At 33.2% G+C, this 23,575-nt stretch overlaps 1 protein-coding gene across 1 annotated transcript in view; it reads left to right on the forward strand.

The window, feature by feature from the left end:
- Nucleotides 1–23,575, forward strand: part of LOC133196903 (uncharacterized) — a 29,050-nt gene that overhangs the window by 2,938 nt on the left and 2,537 nt on the right. The window contains exons 2-7 of the mRNA XM_061332751.1: nucleotides 4,360–4,506; nucleotides 15,522–15,605; nucleotides 15,707–15,802; nucleotides 16,005–16,103; nucleotides 16,214–16,246; nucleotides 16,355–16,466. Coding sequence (XP_061188735.1) covers nucleotides 4,360–4,506; nucleotides 15,522–15,605; nucleotides 15,707–15,802; nucleotides 16,005–16,103; nucleotides 16,214–16,246; nucleotides 16,355–16,466 — 571 coding nt within the window. The remainder of the gene's footprint in view (nucleotides 1–4,359; nucleotides 4,507–15,521; nucleotides 15,606–15,706; nucleotides 15,803–16,004; nucleotides 16,104–16,213; nucleotides 16,247–16,354; nucleotides 16,467–23,575) is intronic.

Here is a 23,575-nt window from a genome sequence, read left to right on the forward strand (position 1 = left end):
TAATATATATATATATATGTGTGTGTGTCAAATTTGGCTTCGCCACCTGTCTCTTTAATTTCCATTAAAAACGTTTAGAACATAAATACTTCCTCCTACGAAACGGGATATGGCAAAGTTTGGAGCTGTTACATAGGGAAAACAGTCATCTGCGATATCATTTTAATTTGTCAGATTGACGTTATCAAATAAACTTTCGCAGATCTAGTGGGTAATTCTCACCCATAAATTTACACGCACGACGAATTTCGAAGAAATAAAATAAATAAATGAAATTTAAGTTAAATGTGATGATTCCAACTTTCCTATCGTGAATTTCCCTTATTAATGTAGCAATATACCATTATCACCTGCTCTATGGAGTTTATGTCTCCCAGCTGATTCGAGACGCGAGGGCATGCTCTACGTGCGAACAATTTCTAAAGCGAGACGAGCTATTTACAAATAAGTTGATGAAAAAAGAATATGAAGTCAACATTTCGCATTCTATGGTCAATCAGGGCTCTCCATGTGCCGTTTAATGTGGCGCCCCGCCATAGTTAAATTCCTTAGTGCCCAGTTAAAAAAATCAGCGCCATAGTTCCCCCACAGTTAAAATATTAGCGCCACAGTAAGATCGTCGCCGTCAGTAAGATAAATATATTAGATTTATAAACCAACGAACCTCCATGTTATGTACCGTTTTACAGTTTCTAATGCTAAGCCGTTAATTTACTCTAATTAGGGCCCTTTGTTTGGCTTGCACAAGCAATTATCTTCTAGACCTCGCTGGACACTTGAATGAAAAGAGACAAACCATTTTTTCACACTTCACGATAATTGCAAATACAATTTTTAATATTAATTCATGCTTTAATAGTTCTACAGATAACCATGTCTCTAAAATTGCACTGGCACAGAGCCAAGCATCGTACATGTACGTGTATCGTTATCATGTATTTTTGTAATGTTGAAAAATTAACGATAGATCCACCAAAGTATATTTTCATGACTCTAAACTTTTTTTTTATTCACAAATTTTAAGATTATTTTGATTTTGTTCAGTTATTTTGTTAATTGTGAGTGGTGGGGCGCTCGAGTTTGCTTTCAACTTTTACACACCTCTGCTTGATAAAAAATACACAAACACACACACACAATTTCACAATATCGTAACAAATCCAGAAATTTCCTGTAGAATTGCTTAACCCACACTGAAATCCTGAACTGAATTAGTATGTCGATTTATTGTAAATTGTTAAGCCTACCCCCTTTACGACCCATATTCATGAAAAAAATAATAAAAAATAATATGAGTTGTTTATTATATAGTACTAGTTGTCTTTGTGTCATATTTTCATTTTAAAATGTTAGTGATATTATTATCATTGCAATATACATGTAACATTTTACATTTATTGACTGGGTTTGAGGGCAACATGCGATTTGTCGGACTGAAGAAGCTAACTGTTTGCTTCAAGGAGTCGACAAAACGCATTTTGTCCGAGAACAGTCAATAAATGTTTTGTTATACCTTTTTATTTTGACGTATCATGCGCTGACTTCAATTTTGCGATAACTGTTGTAAATTTTGAATTTCATAGGGGGAGGTAAATGCAAAATTAACATGATATTAAGTTATCATAGTGTAAATTTTGCATTTACCCCCCCCCCCAGTAAATTAAAAAAAAAATACAAAATAAATTAAATAGGATATAGCGGATCCCATCTTACGTAATAACGTCATAGCGGTCCGATATTTCATTGACAGGTCCAATATCTTTCTCAGCGATTCAACATCGATATTTTGTGGACCGCTCAAAAACACTGGAAATTTTAGACCTTTTTAGTGTAGATTTATAAAGGAAACAATGTTTAAAGGTATAATAACAATTTTAGTTAATTCATTACGGCAATACGTAGTTGACTGACAATAAGAAATAGCAAATTAGTTATGGAGACATCGACTAAGGATGTCTATAAGTCCAAAGTATTCTGATCAATGGTTCATCTGTTAACCGTCTTATTTTACCTCTGTCGTATGAATATTGACTGATCTGTACTTGTTATTCAATTTCCTATTATTCTTCACATAAATATGTTTATGCAGCAATATACCCTTATCACCTTCATACGGGGTTTATATCTCTCTGTTGATTCGATACGCCAGAGCATGCTCTACGTATGAACCAAACAAGTTGATGAAACAACGCAGCTCTGTTAAGGCTGCATAAAGGGGGCGGGGCCTAATTTATACGGAAAAAGTTTACTGTGACATCACAGAAATATAGCAATTCCTCACAATAACAGAAAATGAAATAATTTGCGATTCTAAACTGCATAAGCGTAATGAACTACATCAAAACTTACCACTGTATTCATTTTTGTCGCTAGTTAAATCCCACACAGCAAGATACGAACAAGTCACTGATCGCAATGCACTTGTCGACATGACGTCATCATGGTAAAATTTAACGCATTTTATGTGCAGTGAGAGGCGGATCAAGTAATTTTTTCACAGTGAAAAATGCATTTTATTATAAAACAGAATATTATTTGCAAATCTTAGGTAGACCATTAATACAAATCTGAAACGTTTGTTGAGTGTCATTATTTAAAAAGAATCGAGAGAATGCATTGAATTAATTCTACCGTGTTTTTTGTCTACAGGGTGTGCATGTTTCACGCCGAGGTGCCTCATCAAATCGCCTTTTCGCAAGGGCATACACTTAATAGATCTTGACCATTTTTTGAATATACATAACGGACATATTCCTTAACTTGAAAAGTGCTGCTGCTTTCCTGAAATCGAGAGCATTACTTAATTATTACATAAAATACTTGATAAAGGTCACAGATATTTCGACATAAGCTAGATAACTTGAAATTTAAACTATTAAAATGCGAATTCTATTTAAAGCAGCAGCACTTTCCATAAACTACAAGTTATGTAGAAACAATTTATTACTTAAATTTTTTATTTTAACTAGGGTATGCCCTTGCAATATTGAAATTTGTTTGTGACCTACATACAGTACACATTATATGCATTTATCACGTGACTGTCAAATAACGTGACCAAATCAAATTCAGTACAGAGCGAGGTATACAATGTTATTTCAAATAATATTTAAAGTCATGTGATAATATAGTACCTTTACAAAAATAATTCAGTTTAAAAAGGTACATGTATGTATTTATGCACGTTTATATTCTGTTGATTTCTTCGAAGTACGCCTTAACACTGCTGCGAAGAATATCAGCAATCTCGTTTTAAGTCATCATTTCGTAAGTTCTATGGTCGATACAATGACCTTGTCAGCAAATACAATCTATTATTAAGTCATATGCAGACTGATTTTTTTACTAATTGTTAGGCCATTATTTACACACTTAATTGTCGACGAATTTTTCCGTTATTTCCCGATCATGACAAGGAGCACACGGCGGGTTTGACCGGTCGGCAGGGGATGCTCACTTCTCCATGGCACCTGATCCCACCTCTGATGTCTTAGAGGTCCGTGTTTGCTCTACTCCTATTTTGTAATGTTTAATGGACTTTTGAGCTCGAATACTGTTCGTTATTTCCACATATTTCATTTAATGCAGATGTTAATATATAAAGAAAAGGACGTTTAATCTGACTGAAATTTCTACATATCGATTGTTGTGCCAAATCCAGACCTTTTTCTCTTCTGGCATCCCACTTTAATTCTTATAATCTAAATCCTACCCTGTGTATTACATCTTTTCAAATCATTTATAAACTTAAATTATTTGTTCTGTAAAATATCCGCATCCTTGTATTCAAACATGTCCTTAATTTCTCTCTTAATAGCGTATTAGGTTAATAGTCAGCATATTCTTTTCTTTCTGTTATTAATAGGACACATCTTTATAACTATTTATTAAGTATATGATGTACATGTATTTGCATCTGCTTTCTCTTCCACATTCCACACTCTTTGGGATGTGCTGAGTGATAAAGTTTAGAAGCCATCTTAGTCGAAGTTGCGATAAATCATTTTCTGTTTTTCGATCCATGAACTATTGCATTGCCCCTTAATATATGAAGCATTTTACAGATCTTGTAAATGCATACAAGTAAGTCATAATTATTCAAATACAAAAGTAAGTCATTCATGGAAAAAACCTCTACATAACACAATTTTTAAGCATTCTAAAAGAGTAAAATTAATTATGGCTGATTAGCGTCATTAAGTGATAGAAAGCGGAAGAAATTACGCCAGAAGCGGAAGGAGAGTCAGGCCTGGGTCTGTTGTTCTTTCATAAATCTAAGTCTTTGGTGTTTTCCCCTAAGCATTCTATATTTAATTGAATTAGTGTATTTGTGATAATCAATATACATATTTTTTACAGGATTCTCCTTCAATTTTCAAGCTAAACTGGACAACGACACATGTAAAAAGGGAATTTCGGAGAAAAAATGCGTTCTCCACAGTACCATCCCTGCTCGTGAAATTCTGATTTTATCAACTGGTATAAAAATAAAACCAATCGAATCAGGTAATGATCATTTTAGGAACACTCGTCAAAGTTTCAGGTAAACTTTGTTGTACATGTATGTACGTCGCCAATTAGATTTTGAATACTTCAGCCTCTTCTTGAAATTCCTTAACCAGCTGAAAAAAGTAAATATCATTGAGTGGATTGGGTACATCAGCTATACATTTGAGTGTTTCCATCGGTCATCCTTTAAGGTGTAAAAGGTTAGACCAATTACAATGACCACTATTTAGGAAATTTTTATCTAGCACCATTACCTACAGGAATACAAATGAACAAAAAATTGTGAAATTTTCGCCCCTTTCTTCAGAGGTTTGGGGTCCAATTTGAAGTAAAAAATATCAGATATTTATTTAAAGCAGATTTACATACCTTTTAGAATTTTCTTTATTTCAAGGCACTCAAGCGTTAACTAAAATTAAATAAATGGAGGGTTTAAGCTGATGGACAATGAAAAAGTGTTTGATCTTCTAAATTCATTTTCTTTACATTTTATAAGACATATCGAGACGTCTTCTTCGAAATAATGATATTCTTGTCCCTTTGAACATAAAACTGATCAGTATTGAAATTGCCCAGACTTGCACAATTACTAATGTTTAATGGATAATTAATATCTGTCTGCTGATATCAGACAAACCTTTACTACAATAAGAATACTAAAAACCGTATTTTTGTAACGGACAAAATGAAAGGGGAAGATAACGAACAGTGATCGATCTCAAAAACCTACAAACAATACAAATCTGTGAATAGGCATAAAACAAGGACCACTGGAAATTCCAGGGATGGGATAAGCTGCTTAGGAAGAATAAGCATCCCCTGTCGAACGTTTTCATACTAGACATTTGCATTCCTTCCTTTTGATACCAACAACTTTGGCACTGAACTTAACCTTGGAGTTGAACCTACTTTTTAAAAAGTTTAACCTTGGCCATAACATTCGAACGTTTGGTTCTAGGGCTTTCACATTTCACATCACGTGTATCACTTGTAACATGACCTTCCCTTGTGCACTGTTTGACATTGACCTTGCCGTTTCAATTACTTTGAAAAAACTTATCTTTCGCCATAACTTTTCAACGATTGGTGCTATGGCTTTCAAATTTCACAGGTATATTCCTCGAGACAAGACCTTCCTTTGGGTACCAACATTTTTGATAAAGATAGAGGTGTGGTAGAGCAGTTGCTGGATTCGGCAATGTATATTTGTTTGTGAGGATTTAAATGAAGTTTTGGAATCCAGTATAGGTAGGGTAGATCGAACTTTAGTTAACTCGAATGGTAAACGTTTTAAAGAGTCGACTAGAAAAAGTGTTTTTGAAGAATTTCATCCTTAGGAAGTGAACTATGCGTACAAGTTGGATTTCTAGATGTAGAATTCTTCTTAAAGACAGTAATGTTGTAATATTAAGCCTTACAAACAAAGAAGATATTATTATATATATAATCACTGTCTGTTGGAACCGTAACATATTGTTCATGTTATCTTTCTAATTCTTTTATCCTTCCAACTTAGTGAAAATGAAAGGATATGTGGTTCGCATATTGCCTTTTATCTTTAATATATTCCTAAAAGACTTTATCCAGTCTGATAAAGTGTTCAGGTCTTTCCCCTTCATATTTCGCCCATCTTGTGGCATAATCCTTGACAGATTCATAATAGAAATGAAATATTGATGCAAATTTAAAGATCAGGACTTATTTACATGTGTGTAACTCTTATTTAGTATGGTAACATAGAGAGATGGACATACCTGCACAAAAGTTCTACATAATTATGGCCTTTTGTCATGAAAACCATGTCTCATTTCTGACCGTATAAGACCTAGATGATTGGAATGGAAGAAATAATTTGTCAAAGCAGAAAGGGAAGGGGTAAATTACCTACAGAATACACTGCATGCTGAGATGCTTATCAAAATGGTCAAACCTCAAAATGTGCCCTTTGTTGTAAACCCCATATTCAACTTTATTTTACAGATTTCACTTTTTTTAAAACGTCCATGATTGAGAAAAAACTATCAATTTTTCTTTCCGAAAAGCTTTGAATTTGTCGAATTATCCCGAGCTTAAATGAGGTGTTTCACATTTGTCATGTATGAACTTTTAATCAATGGCCTTGATTTTCACTTAATGATCTTGCACAGCTGTTAGAGATCTCTAATGAAAGATTTTAAAGGTCAAGTCAAGTCAAGTAAATTTTATTTATAGTCGGCATATATATACAGTATAACATAATAACATGAGCTATGATAGCTCTTTAACCGACTTTAACAAATTTACATAGATAAAAGTTAGTAAAAGTATACATAGTTAGTAAAAAAAAACATAATTTAAATAAACCATAGGAAATAAGCACATATACTAGCAATAACAGCAGAAATTGTAATGCACATGTATAACTATCACAAGTAAGAAAGAATCTGACAAAGCACAATACAGAACACACATTTACTATCACTGATCATGCTAATGGAAAGAATAAAAACTAAAATAAGCAAAGGAGCACAAATAACATTTGACATATATTACTATCATATGTAAGTACAATCACATAGCACATTTACTAGCACCGATAGAAGAGAAAACTGAAAACACAAGGAAAGCAACATAGACAGTAATTATACATATGACTAGCATGCATTTGGACAATCACAGAACAGGAAAATAAAAACAAAACAAAATATAAAACAAATTCATATTGGAAATAAAAACTTAAGATACACCACAGATGAACACTTAAAAAGGCTTCTCAGACATAGGCAGCATGGACTGGTGTTTACGTAAACTACATTTACATGTCTGATTTCCACACCAAGTAGATATATAGTTTTTAAATAAATTAAAGGATGTTGTGTTTCGAATATCATTAGGGAGAGTATTCCATATCCTTGCTGCCTCATATCTGAAAGAACCTTTTTCATACCTTGTAGTTTTTGGTCTAGGAATATCTGCGGCTTTAGAATACCCAAAATTACATATGTTTATGAATTTTCTCTAATTATAACCAGATCTTGGAGAAAGGCTGGACCCTTTTTATTAATAATTTTAAATGTTTCTAATGCCAGCAATCTCATTCTTCTAGTCTTTAAAGAGGGCAATTTGGATCTTTCCAATAATTGTTCATATGTACTTTTATAGTCATTATAAATAAAACGCAACGCTCTTAACTGAACTTTCTCAATTTTCTGAGTATTTTTCTCACTACAGAAATACCAATTCAAGGGGCAATAGCTAAAATTCGACATAATAAAACTATGATATATGGTAAGCTTTCCCAATCTTTTCAAGTATTTCCCAATCCGTTTCAAAACATTTAGTTGTCATGCTGCCTTCTTACACATCTCTGAGATATGAGTATTAAAATTTAGTTTAAAATCAATTGTAATTCCTAAAAGTTTAACTTCATCTTCACATTTGATGATAACATTTTCCAAGTTAAAAGATATTTGTTGTTTTTGTGTTTTGCACCCAATTGCAATTGCTTGAAATTTTCCAGGATTTGCCTTCATTTTATTAATTGAAAACCATTTAATAAGAGATAAACTGTCCTCCTATAACATTTTGTAATGTTTTGTGAGATTTTGCTAGAGTATTGTCATTGCATAATTATAGAGGTTACAGTTTTTAACAAAAAAGAACAGGTAATTAATGAAGATATTGAAAGATACAGGTCCAAGAATGGATCCCTGAGTTACACCTTTCAGAATATCCAGCATTTCACTTAAATGAGAACCAATCTTAACACATTGTTTCCTATTTGATAAATAACTGTTTAACAAATCTAATGCTTGATTGGAGAGACCATATGCTTTAAGTTTTAGAAGGAGCAGATCATGAGGAAGGCAATCAAAAGCCTTTGATAAATCCATCAATATCGCAGCTATGTATTCGTTATTATCAAGGGCATGTTTTCAGTCTTCGATAACCCGTAAAAAGGTTGATTGGCATCCAAAACCTGGCCTAAAAGCAGCCAAAAATGGGTTAAAAATCTTTTCAAAATAGCCAGACAATTGAATTTCAATGGCTTTTTCAAAATTTTTAGAAATGACAGGGAGCAAACTGACAGGTCTGTAATTGTCTTTCATAAGAGCACTAATTTTCTTATGAATAGGTGTAACCTGAGCTTCCTTAAGCTTGTCAGGGAAAGTCGAGGATAATAAGGACAAGTTTATAATATTTGTAATAGGTTTAACTATAATCGATTCTGCTAAATGGAGTAATTTAGATGATATTCCATCAATTCCTGTAGCCTTCTTTACATTTATTTTACTGATTCTTTTCTTAACGAAATTTTCGGTCACACTAGTAAAAGAAAAATCTTCAGGTATATTTTTAGAATTTGCTTGAATAGTTGCAATACCTGGGTGTTTGTCATCAACTTGCACACTATTTTCTCCTATATCTTTGGCAACATTAACAAAATAATTATTAAAAATTTCACTGACTTCTTCCTGTTTGGTAAAAAGTTTATTTTCCTCTGAAAGAATAGTGTCACTTACTGTGGTGTAATAGCCTTTGTTTGTTAAAAAGGTTTCACATTGGGCCAGAAATCACTAGATTTAGGACCCCCTGTGCATCTTTCCACAAAGTAATTATTTACTGACTTATTCTGAAGTTTAGTAACTAAATTTCTTTGTTTCTTGTATTTCTCCCAATTTTCATTTGAATTTATCTTAGTAAATTTATGAAACAACATTTTCTTCTTGTATATTTCTCTCTTCAAATTTTTGTTCATGTATGGTACTTGATTTTGTAAAATTTTCCTTTCTTTAAGGGTTGCATGATTATTTACAACATCCAAAAAACATGAATTAAAATTTTCATAAGCTAGGTTTACATCCCCTTTTTCTGACATATCTAGATTCTGGCTTTGCAGTTCTTGTAAGAAATTATCAGGATAAAAATTTCTAAAGCTTCTAAAAAGCTTGGTTTTGTTTTTAGTTTTTGGAAGAACACAGTTTAGTTGTATAGAAATAAAATTGTGGACATCACTGATGCCTGTACAAAAATTTCCAATTTTAGAAAATTTTGTTTTACTATTGCATAACACTACGTCCAAAGAGATGGTTCAAAATTCTTTGGGAAGCAAGTTGGTTTGCTTATAAATTTTTTTATATCAAAAACATCACAAAGATCTACTAAAACACCACTTTTCTCTCTGTCTAAAAAATTAAAATTTAAATCGCCAATAAAAGTGAAATTTTCATACATTGAAATAATTTTTTCAACAGTTTGACTAAAATCAATACTAAAAGCATTTTCTGTCATGATTGGGGGTTTATATACCCCACAGAAAAACCATTTTTGCTTGTCCACTATCAGTTCAATACCTATTGACTCAATTTCTTTAAACTCTAAACTTGTTATTCGGTCACCTGCAAGGTCTGATCTTAAATAAGCTACTAATCCTCCACCATGTGCATTCCTATCTGCACGCCACAAGTTATAATTATCGACTTTAAACATAGCGTCAGGAAAAGCCAATTTTAATCTCAGCTATAAATAGAAGGTCTACAATGTTTCTATACAGAAGATTTTTTACATATTCATGTTTGTTGCGGAGACTATTGATGTTTAAATATCTGCATAGTAGATTTGCTGGTTTATATTGTCGGATATTCACTAATTCATAAAAAAATGTCATCGTTTGATCTATGTATACCTTGTCCCGATAGTTCTTGATGTTCACTTATTGATGTATTATATAGTAGAGATGATTCATGAAGGAGTCAGAGAAATGAAATGTACAGCAGGGTCTACAAGTCCAAGGGGCATCCGATTTACCTAGTTCCTGGTATTGTAATGGCAAAATATTTGCACATTTGATATGCCACCAATAATAACATGATTCACAAAAGACAGCTCTTTGAGTAGAGGCCACAGATTTGTAGCAACCGCCGCATGGTTCCTTTGGTGGTCCAGGGTTTAGTGATATGTCCCCGCTCAATATGAGTAGTATAACAAAAGCTGTATTTCTCTTAGGGGTTTTCAGCTCAAGTTTGCCAGATGTAGCATAACATACTATTGCAGATGATGTTGAAAAACTAATATCAAATGAGCTGGAATGTTCAGGGATCGGATTTTCAGCAACTGTCCAGAAATTTGTAAGACAGAGGAAATTCAGAATGATAATCATGGGCGTCGCCATGTTGGATAAAATGTAGTTGGTTTACAGTGAAGTATTAATAAGAACAGTACCTCTGTCCATTCATAGTGTAACCACAAGACGAACCTGGACACTAGTTTGTTGCATCAAAGATTTGGAGCTTTACTAAGCTGTATTAAAATAGTAGGGTTGTATTATTTTTCACGACGAGATGGCCTGCGTCGATCGTTCTCGATCCCGAGGGACAGGGACAAAGATTTGAAGTTAATGTTTTCTAAATTCCTGTATAATATCATGACTTAAATGTTGCTATAACATTTGACACGGAAATATAATAAAAGAGTGTTCAGGAACTTCTTTTACATGAAATTACTTAAACTACGCGTTTGATTGACACATATACTTGGACTTTCACGAAGTAATCTTTATCCTTAATACTTAAGAAAAGTAGAAACTTTGTTGTGTATAAATGAAAAATATTAAAACTATAATCCAGAAAGTTCAGAGTAGAATTGAAAGAAAGCAAAACCAATTAACCTGTATTGTCAATCCGTGCTCAGTGATGTGTGCAGCGTTTAACAAATTGAGCAAACCTGGTGAAACGTAAATTTTAACATTAACAGAGCTCGTGCCCTCTTTTTAAAAAAACACAAGTGTTTAACGTGAAGTAAAGAATAATGTCGTTGTCATTGAATTCTAAGAATATTCATGTAAGTTCAATTCATTTAACTGGTTTTATTTTTTGAACAAACAGAGAAAATTAAAGAGTAAACAATGCAACTGTGTCCCCTTTAATTGTCTGAAATAAGTGTTAATCTGGCCATTCTTTATATATAAGAAAGATTTCTTAAGGATTGATATTTTTTTAATTTGTGCGTATACATACATGTATGTCTTATTAAAATCCCCAATTTCATTTGCCGGATATCATAGCATATTGTAAATTCATGGAATGTCATATGGCACAAGCTAATCACCCCTCCCCCACTTACCACACACACTCATATGCAAAATTTTACCAGTTAGCTGTATGGCCCAATCAGATGCGAAAGATGAGAGAAACTGAATCAGACGAATATCAGATTTTCTTTAGTCTCCATTTTTTCAGACCAACAAATGATTTTTTTCAGCTTAAACAAAAAACATTCTCTTTTATCATGGTCAAAGTATAAAATTCCAATATTAAACCATTCCCGTAATGGTACGGAAACCAACACTCTATTCTAAGAGCAGATATTTAATGATTAAAATTATTGTCAACTATATATATTCAAGTAACCCCACCCTAGACCTGTATTCTACTCATATTTATGGCCATGGATATTAGTATAAAGAGAGTCTGTTTGCTAGATTCCAAGGATGAGGAAGAATACATTTGTTATTTAATGAAATTTGGAACTATCCTAAAGCATGCATACATGTAGGTTACATGTATTTGATGATTTTAGAAGAGATTTTATTGCATATAGTAATCCCTTATCTGTTGTCACTTTGCTATATAATATATTCAAGAGTTTTGGAGTAATCCCCCCTTTAAAACTCCAATATGCACTACTTGATATCGACAATGTAACCCTTTTGTCTCAATAATCTGTTTTTACATATATCGTTTTCGACTGATACATAAAGAGAAGGCTTGCAACTCTTTTCTCGTCATTCGCCTCACCTCGCTTAAACTTCGCGCAATTATTTATTCAAAGCATAATAAAACATAGAATTTGCATACATCAATTTTGTTACAAATTCCTCTTCCTTTTCATATTTTCATTTAATTTTTAAGTGCCAGCGATTTGTGAAAATTTCGATTAAATCGCTCGCATCTAGGCGAAATTTTGTTAGTGTGCAACAAAATTATTGATGTATGCATATTCTATGTTTGCTTTGAATAAAGAATTAGCAGGTACATAGTGCATATTAGAGTTCAAAAATAGGGAAAAAGTGTGTCGACCCCTGATTTAAAAAAAAATGGAGGGGGGGGGGGGCAACCCCAAGTGCCTGTGCTGAAGACCGTCGGAACGGGGAGTGCGTTGGATACGAACCCCTTTAAAAAAAAAAACACTCTAAAATATCTACTTTTTGAAACAAAAAGATAAGGTTTAAATTTTTCGGAAATTGAACAGAAAGTTAAGGTTTTAAATCCGAGAGAGAAAAATCTGGCTCAGAGGAGGGTGTACCCTCTCATCCCCTTTCCAGAAACATGGTAACGACCCTGATTTCTAAAAAGACCTGTTGGACTTCAAACAAAGAACGGAGTTTAAGAATGAACAGTTTATCTCAATTGTTAATTCTACATGTATTTACATTATGACATTTTTTCTACAATTAAACGTTTTAGAATATTTCTGCACATTTTCATATGATAAATGTATTTGTAAGTGCCTTATAAAAGTGTGCATATAATTATCCCAATCGTTCATAAAATCAAATCTTAAAGGAATTAAGTGCTGAATTAAGGTCTAAGAGATGAATAACCTTGAAAGAAATAAGATCAAACCAATTTAACGAATAAATTTAGTCAAATTTTATTGAGTATTTTTGGATTTGGAAATTGCGAGTCTCTCTCTCTCTCTCTTTTTCAATAAAAATGGGACAATTGCAAACTGTAAATATACATAATTATAGTTATCAACTTCTAGCTAGCGCCGACCTTCCTTTTACTCAAATGTATGACTTTTCCTTTTCAATGTCGCTGAGTTTACAAATTTCTTAAATAGTTTCAATCTTCAAGCACATGTTACATTGTACTCCATTATTCGTACATGTATCAATTTTCTTCATATGACAAGAAATCGATTTATATACATGAGAGTCAGACCAAACAACTTATTTTAGGTATGTGATTTATGCTTTAGTGCAATATGCGGTCTATTTGTTTGTTTGTATGTTGTTTAACGTCCTTTCTCGAGAATTTTTCACTCGTATGGAGACGCCACCACCGATGGAGAGCTGCAAATTTTGTCCTATACTCGGCACTTACGGCCATTGAGCAGTGAGGGATCTTTTTCGTGCCAGCACCTACTGCGACACGGGACCTCGGTTTATACGGTCTCATCCGAAGGACCGGTCTCCACGTCCCACAGGTGGATTCGAACCCGCGACGTAAGGATCAACTCCTTACTTCGCGACTCTAGAGCAGACGCTCTAACCACTGCGCCACGCGGGCGACAATATGCGGTCTGTGAGTTCAAAGTAAAGAAAGACAACTCTGACCAAAAAAAAATTACTAATCACAAGTCTTTAGCTCACTGGTCAGGGATGCGATGTTAAGGTGTCCGTCGTCCGTTCGTATGTCCGTCTGTCTATAAACAATTTTTAAAAATGCTACTCCTTAAATCAACCTATTATTGTAAATTTAAAGATACTTTTCGTCCTTATGTACATTGTGTAATGTTTTGGCAAAAAGCTCGGGTGAGCTTTGCTGAAAAATGTTTGTCCGTCTTCTGTTAATTTTTACATCAATTTTTCTCAGGAAGCATTTTGCCAATTTCAACCAAGCTCCCTACAGAGCATCGTTTGGTAAAGAGGATTCTAGTATCTTTATATGAAGGGCAGGTACCTGTCTTTTCAAGAAGACATGATTTAGAAGTAGTAAAAGTAGTGAAAACGGGGTTTGGTCTTTTATATCATGAACCACTACGCACATGAAACCTTACTTGAAAACGCCCTTATGTAGAACAGATTCTATGTGTTCAAATCGTGAATTCAAGGACTATATTTAGTGCCAAGTAATATATTTTTAAATAATTCCGTCTTTATTTCCAACTTGTAAAAAGTTTACAAATTTCATGATTTAGTTGACCTTGAAAAGTGTCTTTAGGCTTTTAAAAAATTACTTACCGGTATATAATTCCCTTCAAAAATCTGAATACTTATTGAAGCCGCACCATAGCCTCAAATGCCATGATTTGAACAAACTTGGATCTGCACTTCGTTGGAGTGACTGGGTATTAATGAAGTACGACTAATGATCCTGCTTTTTATAAGAAGGATTATAAAGATTTTTTCCTCTACACATACATTTTACATATTAAAACGTTGAGGGCATTCTTTCTCCATGATTTGGAGTCTTTTAAATCGGCTCTATATATCCGATGTTGATTGCATGTTAATATGACATAATTATACATGTAATAGCTTAGATGAAATTTTTTTGAAGATGCTGTCCTACATATTTCTTTGTTAAACTTTGATCCCATTTGTCGCCCCACCGTCCCCTGATTTGACCAATTTTTAATCTATACTAATATTTCAAATTTGGAATATGGAGAGGTGGTATAGAGGAAAGATGAATGCCAACATTTTTTTTTCATCTTGACCTATTAATAAAGTCAAAGTCAATCTTTTACATGAAAATATAGTCTAGGTCATAACTTGAGAACTTTTTGACATTAGGATTTCAAACTTGGAACAAGGAAGGACAACACTGAGACTAAATGCACTTCATCAAAATATTTGACCTTGAACACTTTCTTCTTTCAAGGTCAAATTAAGAAAAACACGACTAGACCATTTTTAAGATCCTTTTGACATGAAGACTTGAAATTTTGTACACAGAATTTGAGCTGAGATGCACTGCAGTTATTATTTTTGACCCTGATCATATATTTGCACTCTTTTATGTTGGTAAAGAAGGGGAGACGTGTTTTTTTTTTTTTTTTTTTTGCTAAAAAAAAACAATACCCACTTCTTTATTTGAACTGTTACTTATCGTACTATAAGAATTTGAATTGAATTTTTGTTTAACAGTGGCATGTAGAAATGCAGATTGATGGCCCTATTTTATTTCCAATTCACACTTTTTGCTTATAATAAACTGCAATTATGATAATGTTTGTAAAATAATATTCATAATTACTACTCCCTTTCGAAAAATATAATGCGTTGCATGTATATTTCTTTGTAGATATTTTTGTTGTCACGTTCCGGACAAGAAATATAACCCAGATATTCCATTTTTTTTGCTCCAACAACGAAACTGGAAAGCCTGGTCGGTAATGCTGTATATTGCAGTCCATTATAGAACAACAAAGTTCTTTTTCAAAAAGTCTTTTCCCATTATATTACTTCAATTGTATGATTTTCTTTTAGAAGTAGTTTTGAGTCAAGGAGAATATAATAAAACCGAGAACCATTGTTCTGAAAAAGATCAAATAAAAGAATCTAATGAATACTGGATTAATAATAGTAAGAATAATACTTTTCGGTAGAATATTAACCTTGAAAGTATGAATGTTAAAGTCTCAATTCAGCATCAGATGCCTTTCAATTTAATCAAACGTCCAAACCAAAAGTCATATCTTAAACTTTTCGTAGCAGAACGATGAAATTAATTACATTTGATACTCTGGAGGAAAGGTATTTTCCCTTTTTTGACTTTAAATTTTAGAATCAAAAGTTAGAATTAAATTTAAGGACGAGACTTGTGGCACCTGTGAATTTACAACGAACACAGGTAAGTGTATATATCTTGATTTTCTTTTTAAAAATGCGACAAAATGAGAATAGATAATGAAAGAAAGGAACAAAGCAGTAGTTTATGGATTCATACTTGAGTTATAATCGATATAATTCAAATAGTTTTAATAATTATTGAAGGTGAAGCCATGACATTTTCCTTAGGTGATATATGTAAGTATTAAATAACGTATAATATCTTTTCTATAAGCTGGATTTAAACCTACTAAAAATACTCTTACAAAACAAAACACATTAATGAGAACTTTTATATCGCTACAGCTTCTGATGATGTACCTAAACGAGAAAATCCGACAGTTATCATGTTATCTGTCTTTGCTGCAGAAATGTTCATTATCCTTGTATTTCTTGGTGTATGGCAATTAATGAGAAAGTAAGTAAAATTTTATTTTATTTACACCCTTACTGCTCTTTTCGAACATCAAAATATTGGACAAGCAGTTGTTTTACCAAAAACAATAACATCAAAACTTTTCAACACTTTATACAACTATTCCCCCACAATAAATTAAAGTCCAGGCTTTCTGACATCATAGACAACTGCTTTTTAAATAAAAATGGAACTCGTAAATTTACTTACCTTGTCATTGGTCATGTACAAAATCATTTTAAAAAAACCCACAACATTCTGATTGTACACACAAATACTCCTAATTTAAAAGACGCCTGAGGTTCTGATTGACAATATCTACGTAGTTTTTGGAGATCAATTCTATCATCAATTCATGTTTGTGCTAATCGTGTCCCATTATTAGCATTCATATAAAGCAGAATTTTTTCAAAGAAGAAGTCTCCTGTTGTGGCCTTCAATTCAACATTTTAGATATATCGAAGACGTTTTATCAATTAACAATATTCATTTTCATTCCTACGTTGATTGATATATCCCTTTGATGCCGAAATAAGAGATACAACATTCCAACACATCTGTCAATTATTGAGATATTTTACTAGAAAAATATGTTAATTGTAACATAACAATAAAACTTTATGATAAACGTGATGACTTCAACTTTTCTATCGTCAACTTCCCTTTATTTACGAAGCAATATCCCCTTATTACCTACATAGGGAGTTTATGTCTCCCAGTTGATTAGATACGCAAGCGCATTTCCCATCGGCGAAAAAATTCTAAAACGAGGCAAGGTTTTGACAAATAAGTTGATGGAAAAAGAACAACAGTCTCGTTTAAAGTCAAAATTTTGCAAATTCTATGGTCGATACAATGACCTTGTCAACATATACAATCTATCATTATGTCGAATGTTGACTGACTTTTTTATATCAATGGTTTAATCCTTATTTTCACAATGATTTTCTTCTGTTTACCCAATTATGACGAGGAGCACACGACACCGCACACACAGGGGATACTTACTGCTCCATTGCACCTGATCCCATCTCTCTTATGTTTTAGATGTCCGTGTTTCCTCTGCTCTAAATTTGTATTGCATCAATGGACTTTTCAGCTTGATTGCTGTTCGTAATCTTTATCTTTCATTTTATTAAAATTTGAAGGGAATGATCAGACTTTCAGTATTATATATTCTCCACAGAGATAAAGCATAATCTTGTTATAACTCTGTAGCTTTGTGGATCAGCAGATAGGATTAGACAATGTTGAGGACAAAATTTCAAGGTTACTTTAAAATAATAACTATTCCATTTTCATGATTACTGTAAAGACACTAAATGACTAGTTGAAAAAAACATTATCCATTTGGGGAGATAGGGTACATGTAGTATGGGATACCTCCATGTTATGACGTACTTCTGTTTGAAGTTTTGATTTGGTTGAGTGTTTATTATTTGATCAAAGAAGTAGGTAGGGTTTGGGCTCTATTGTGCCCTAAAAATTCAGTGTTTTAAGAGAGTTATGAAATCAGCTTAAATATGAGTTGAGTATAGGAATTTGATAAATCATAAAAGAAAAGGGCATGAAGGAGGACCATTCTGGAGATATGACGTCATTAATTTGGTAATGACATTCCTAAGTTTTAAACAGAAAACCTCAAAATGACTCATTTCTGGGGTTATATTCCTTAAGAAAAAAGTGTCCACAGCCGTCGCCCACTTCAATTTTGGATATATTGTATAAAATTCTTTAAAAAATCATATTTATCAAAATTTTTGTGTGCGATGCATGTGCTCTACACATGTATTATCTGAAAGAAATATCCACTGAAAATTGATGTCTTCTGCAACTTTTTAAGAAAATGCATGAAAATGCACAAGTTCATGACGTCACAATTAGCATTTAGGAGGTTATGTGAGAAAAACAATTAATATGTACTTTCTACATGGAATTTCAAGGATTCAGAAAGGTTTAAAATTCTTATGTTTCATATTTTAGAAAATACAGGGCCAGATTTGTATTGAAAGCGTAGCTTGTTCTTTGTAAATACACGGTTTAAAAGAAATATCTGAAACTATTTAAGGTCAGACAACATGTTCCTCGAAAATATATAATTTTTCCCACGAATTTGTTACTGAAGTATTGCTACTTAAAGAAGTTTCCTCACCAAATTGAGGTAACTTACCAGGCCTTTGGGCAAGATACCAAAGGGTGATATTTCTTATATTATCCTTATTATACCCCACGCAACAAGTTAAGTCAGCCAGTCAGTCCGTCAGCCCTTTTTTTTTTGTCAGCGCCACTCCTCATAAACCGCTGCACAGATTTTCGTCAAACTTTGCAGTTATTTAGGACAATGTGTAGATATGCATATTACCAGGACATTCCGATTCCTTTAATTTTTTTTTTTTTGGAAATTTCGGCATTTCTCAACTTAGATTTTTGGCCATATCTTGAATATAGAGATGAACAGATTGTCAGCGCAACTCCTCATAAACCGCTGCAAAGAATTTCGTCAAACTTTGTAGATATTTAGGACACAGTGTGTAGATGTGCATATTACCAGAAAATTCCGATTCCATTATTTTTCTGGGAATTCTGGCACTTTTCAACTTAGATTTTTGGCCATATCTTGAATATAGAGATGAACAGATTGTCAGCGCAACTCCTCATAAACCGCTGCAAAGAATTTCGTCAAACTTTGTAGATATTTAGGACACAGTGTGTAGATGTGCATATTACCAGAAAATTCCGATTCCATTATTTTTCTGGGAATTCTGGCACTTTTCAACTTAGATTTTTGGTCATATCTTGAATATAGAGATGAACAGATTGTCAGTGCAACTCCTCATAAACCGCTGCAAAGAATTTCGTCAAACTTTGCAGATATTTAGTACACAGTGTGTAGATGTGCATATTACCAGGAAATTTCGATTCCTTTATTTTTGCACTAAGAGTTTTGCCTATTATTGAAGAAACTTTCCAGCTAGGTAATAAGGAAATCCACTGGAATCATTTTTTGTAATGAAATTTTATGTGAAATATTTTATGACCTTAAAAGACCCCTATTGATTTTGAGATCAAAATATTAATGATTTAACACACAAACATACACAAAATCTTGGATAGTTCTCACCCTCTTCTCAAATTGGTGCTGCTTTATCTAGAAACTTCAGCCCAATTAAATTTGTAACATACAAAGATTTGAATGTCCTTATATGCAAGAAGTCTTGATGTGATGATTTTATGCAAGTAATGCCCCTTTTTGAATTATACTGTGTATTTAAAATGCACTGTGCCATTCATTACGTGTTGCATTGTCGAGTTTTGGGGGAGCGTGGGGTATGTGAGCTTGCTCACTTTTTCATGGGTAATCTTTTGAATTTCTAACGTAAACAATTTTTGGTGTACTTACTTTTTAAAACATATTGAAAACAATTTAGAAATCTCAAGAGAATGACAATTATGAATAATATTTGATATAATATCAAGGTATATAAAACATGTATTTCAGCAGGAATGTGTCGTCTGACCTTAATGCCCGTTTACACTAGTTGGCATTTTATTTGAAATAGAAAAAATTCCAAAATCTGAAACTACTAATATTTGTACTATGAACATTGAAAAAGCAAACCCTATAAAAGATAGTATAAACATATCTGAAACTATTTAACGCACGTTTACACTAGTTGGCATTTTATTTAAAATAGAAAAAAATTCCATAGTCTGAAACTACTAATATTTGTACTATGAACATTGAAAGAGCAAACCCTATTAAAGATAGTATAAACATTGCTGCTTTTGAACACTTTTAAGCAGAAGATGTACATGTATTTTCATTGTTTGAGTAGCAGTACAGCACTTGTGTGCGATGAGGCATGGATAAGTATGATTAATTCAACATTGTAGGAATTATAACCGATCAATTAGGAAGTTAACTAGAACTGGTCTTTGTTATTTCATTCAAAAAGTAACTGTTTGGTCATGCATAGCCTTAAAACTTTAATTTTCGAAGTTTGATTGCAATTACTCTGAAGGAAAATCCTACCACTGCAGAAAGGTGCGAATGTTTTGGAAATAATAAAATAAAGATGCTTATAGATTCAAACGAGATGTGTTTGTGAAACACTGATGCCCCTTTATGGCAGCTTTTGGCGAAGGTAAAAGTCTCTCAAATGCAACTCAAAATCCAGGCAAAAAGATAAAAAATTTGGTACACAAAGAAAGGTGTTTTCTCGAGGAATATACCAGTGAAATTTGAAAGCCCTAGCTGCAACTGTTCAAAAGTTATGGCGAAGGTTAAAGTGTTTTAAAAGTAAGTAAAACGTCAAGGTCAAGGTTAAAGTTGTTGGTATCCAAAGGTATGTCTTGTCACAAGGATTGCATATGTGAAGTATTAAAGCCCTAGTACCAACCATTCAAAAGTCATGGCCAAGGTTAAAGTTTTTCAAAAGTAGGTCAAACTCCAATGTCAAGGTTAAAGGGTCAAAGTGGTTGGTATCCAAAGGAACGTCTTGTCTCAAGGATAACATATGTGAAGTATGAAAGCCCTAGCACCAACCATTTAAAAGTCATGGCCAAGGTTAAAGTTTTTCAAAAGTAGGTCAAACTCCAATGTCAAGGTTAAAGGTCAAAGTGATTGGAATCCAAAGGAATGTCTTGCAACAAGGATAACATATTTGAAGTATGAAAGCCCTAGCACCAACCATTCAAAAGTTATGGCCAAGGTTAAAGTTTTTCAAAAGTAGGTCAAACTCCTAGGTCAAGGTCAAGGGTCAAAGAGGTTGATATCCAGAGAAAGGTCTTGTCACAAGGAATACACATGTGATGCTTGAAACCCCAAGCACCAACTGTTCAAAAGTTATGGCCAAGGTTAAAGTTTTTCGAAAGTAGGTCAAACTCCTATGTCAAGGTCAAACGGTCAAAGTTGTTGGTATCCAAAGGAAGGCCTTGTCACAAAAAAACACATGTGAAGTTTGAAACCCCAAGCACCAACTGTTCAGAAGTAATGGCCAAGGTTAAAGTCTCATAAAATTTTGCAAAAGTGGGTCAAACTCCAAGGTCAAAGTCAAAAGGTCAAATATGATGGTACCCATAAAAGGTCTTGTCACAAGGAATACACAAGTGAAATATGAAAGTCATAGCTCCAACCAATCAAAAGTTACGGGCATGGTTAAAGTTGACGACAGACAGACAAACAGACAGACAAGATAAAAATAATATACCCCCTAGGTCTTTCGATCCGGGGGGCATACAAACACGCCTTTTTGGATGTTTTAGAACTTTTTAATTCTTTTACTACTTTTGGCTTCTTTATTGACTCTTACAGTCGTTTGACCAGTTCCGAATTATGATCAGTCCCGAATAATAAATAATTTAAGAGCTAATAATTAATAAATTCAAAAGTGTAAAAATAAATTCATACATATGGTATGAAGGTTTATCTGTGAGTGTTAGAATTATGTGAAGTTTTGATTTTTTGCCGTCAGTTTGTGTTCGCTATCGTACTTGAATCAGGTGACATACTTTGACAATGGAACAAACCCGAATCACTGCGACGCGTTTGCTTCAGAAAAGTATCTGTAAATACGTCAATTCTTCACATAAAACAACATTTCAACTATCAAAAGTAAGTTTCATATGTATTTTAACAAATACCAAAGCTTGCCGAAAATAAATAATTAGACCACCGGAAGATATCGGAATATTTTCGTGTTGTCATTTTACTAAATCCGAATACCCATTATAAACACTATATAATACGTTAGTTTTCTGTTATTTCTTCATTGTAAATGTGAATGTTATTTTTCTTTATCCTTTGGAAATACCATTTACTTACTGGTAAGTATTTACTTTCACTTTTCCTAGGCATGTCTATTGATAATGTATGGGACGGATATTCTTAATTTAGGGTCGATTTGCATGGGAACCGCTAGGGTTTTCGGAACTCGTCGGCTTATTCTTAACTATTTAAATGAGTACCCATGTTAACTTGCTAAAATAAAAAAAGTTTTTTTGAAAGGCTGAACTTTATGAAACTTCATTTTATTCCGCAAGTCATTGAACTACTTTGACAAACAAATTAGATTTTGAAATAATGCCTCATATATTCATAGCATCGCCTAATTGGTTCCCTATTCGCAACTGGTCAAACGACTGTACGTTACAACTCTTATTTGTTCTAGCTCTCAGCTCTTGAGTATTTTGTATTTTTGATAATTTTAGGATTTATCTTAATAACTGTTGTTTATATAAATTGGGCATGTAGTCTGGTGACATTCATATTAAAAACTCTATATATGATCAAAGTGTATTAAAAAACGTTTGAAATAGACACAAGATCTTACTATTGGTTTACAATATTTCACATATGTATTCCCTGTTACACGTCCTCCCTTTGGATACCAGTATTTTTTACCTCCCTTTGGATACCAGTATTTTTTACCTCTTGACCTTGAAGTTTGACCTACTTTCGAAAAAAAAAAATTAACCTTGCCCATAGCTTCTGAACGATTGGTGCTAGGACTTTCATATTTCATAAGGGTATTCCTTTTGCAAAGACCTTTCATTGTTTTTTTTTTTACCTAAGAGTTTAACCTACTTTTGAAAACTTTAACACTGCCCATAACTTCTGAACATTTGTAATAGGGTTTTCATATTTTTTTCATGTGTATTCTCAGTGGCAAGGCCTTTCTTTTGGCACCAACATTTTCTACCCTTTGACATTTAGCCCTCTTTTGAAAACACATTAACATTGCCCAAAACTTATGAGTTATTGGTGCGAAAGCTTTCATATTCAAAGCGTATTCCTTATGATAAGTCTTTTCTTTCGATACCAGGATTCTTAACCTAAAAACCTTGAACTTGGAATTTGACCTACTTTTGAAAATTGCAGCTAGGGCTTTCAAATTTCACAGGTATATTCCTCGAGACAAGACCTTTCTTTGGGTACCAGCATCTTTCATCTTTTGGCCTGGATTTTGACTTGCATTTGAGAAACTTTAACCTCCGCCATAAGCTGCTATACGGGGGCATCAGTGTTTCACAAACACATCTTGTTCCAGGATATTATGCTCAGAGGGTATTCATGGTCCAGGATGTAAACGTATTTAGTGTCTTACATGTAC

This window comes from Saccostrea echinata, unplaced genomic scaffold, assembly GCF_033153115.1.
Source record: "Saccostrea echinata isolate AGI-Se365-2 ecotype Australia unplaced genomic scaffold, CSIRO_AGI_Sech_v1 ptg000030l, whole genome shotgun sequence".
NCBI lineage: Eukaryota > Metazoa > Mollusca > Bivalvia > Ostreida > Ostreidae > Saccostrea > Saccostrea echinata.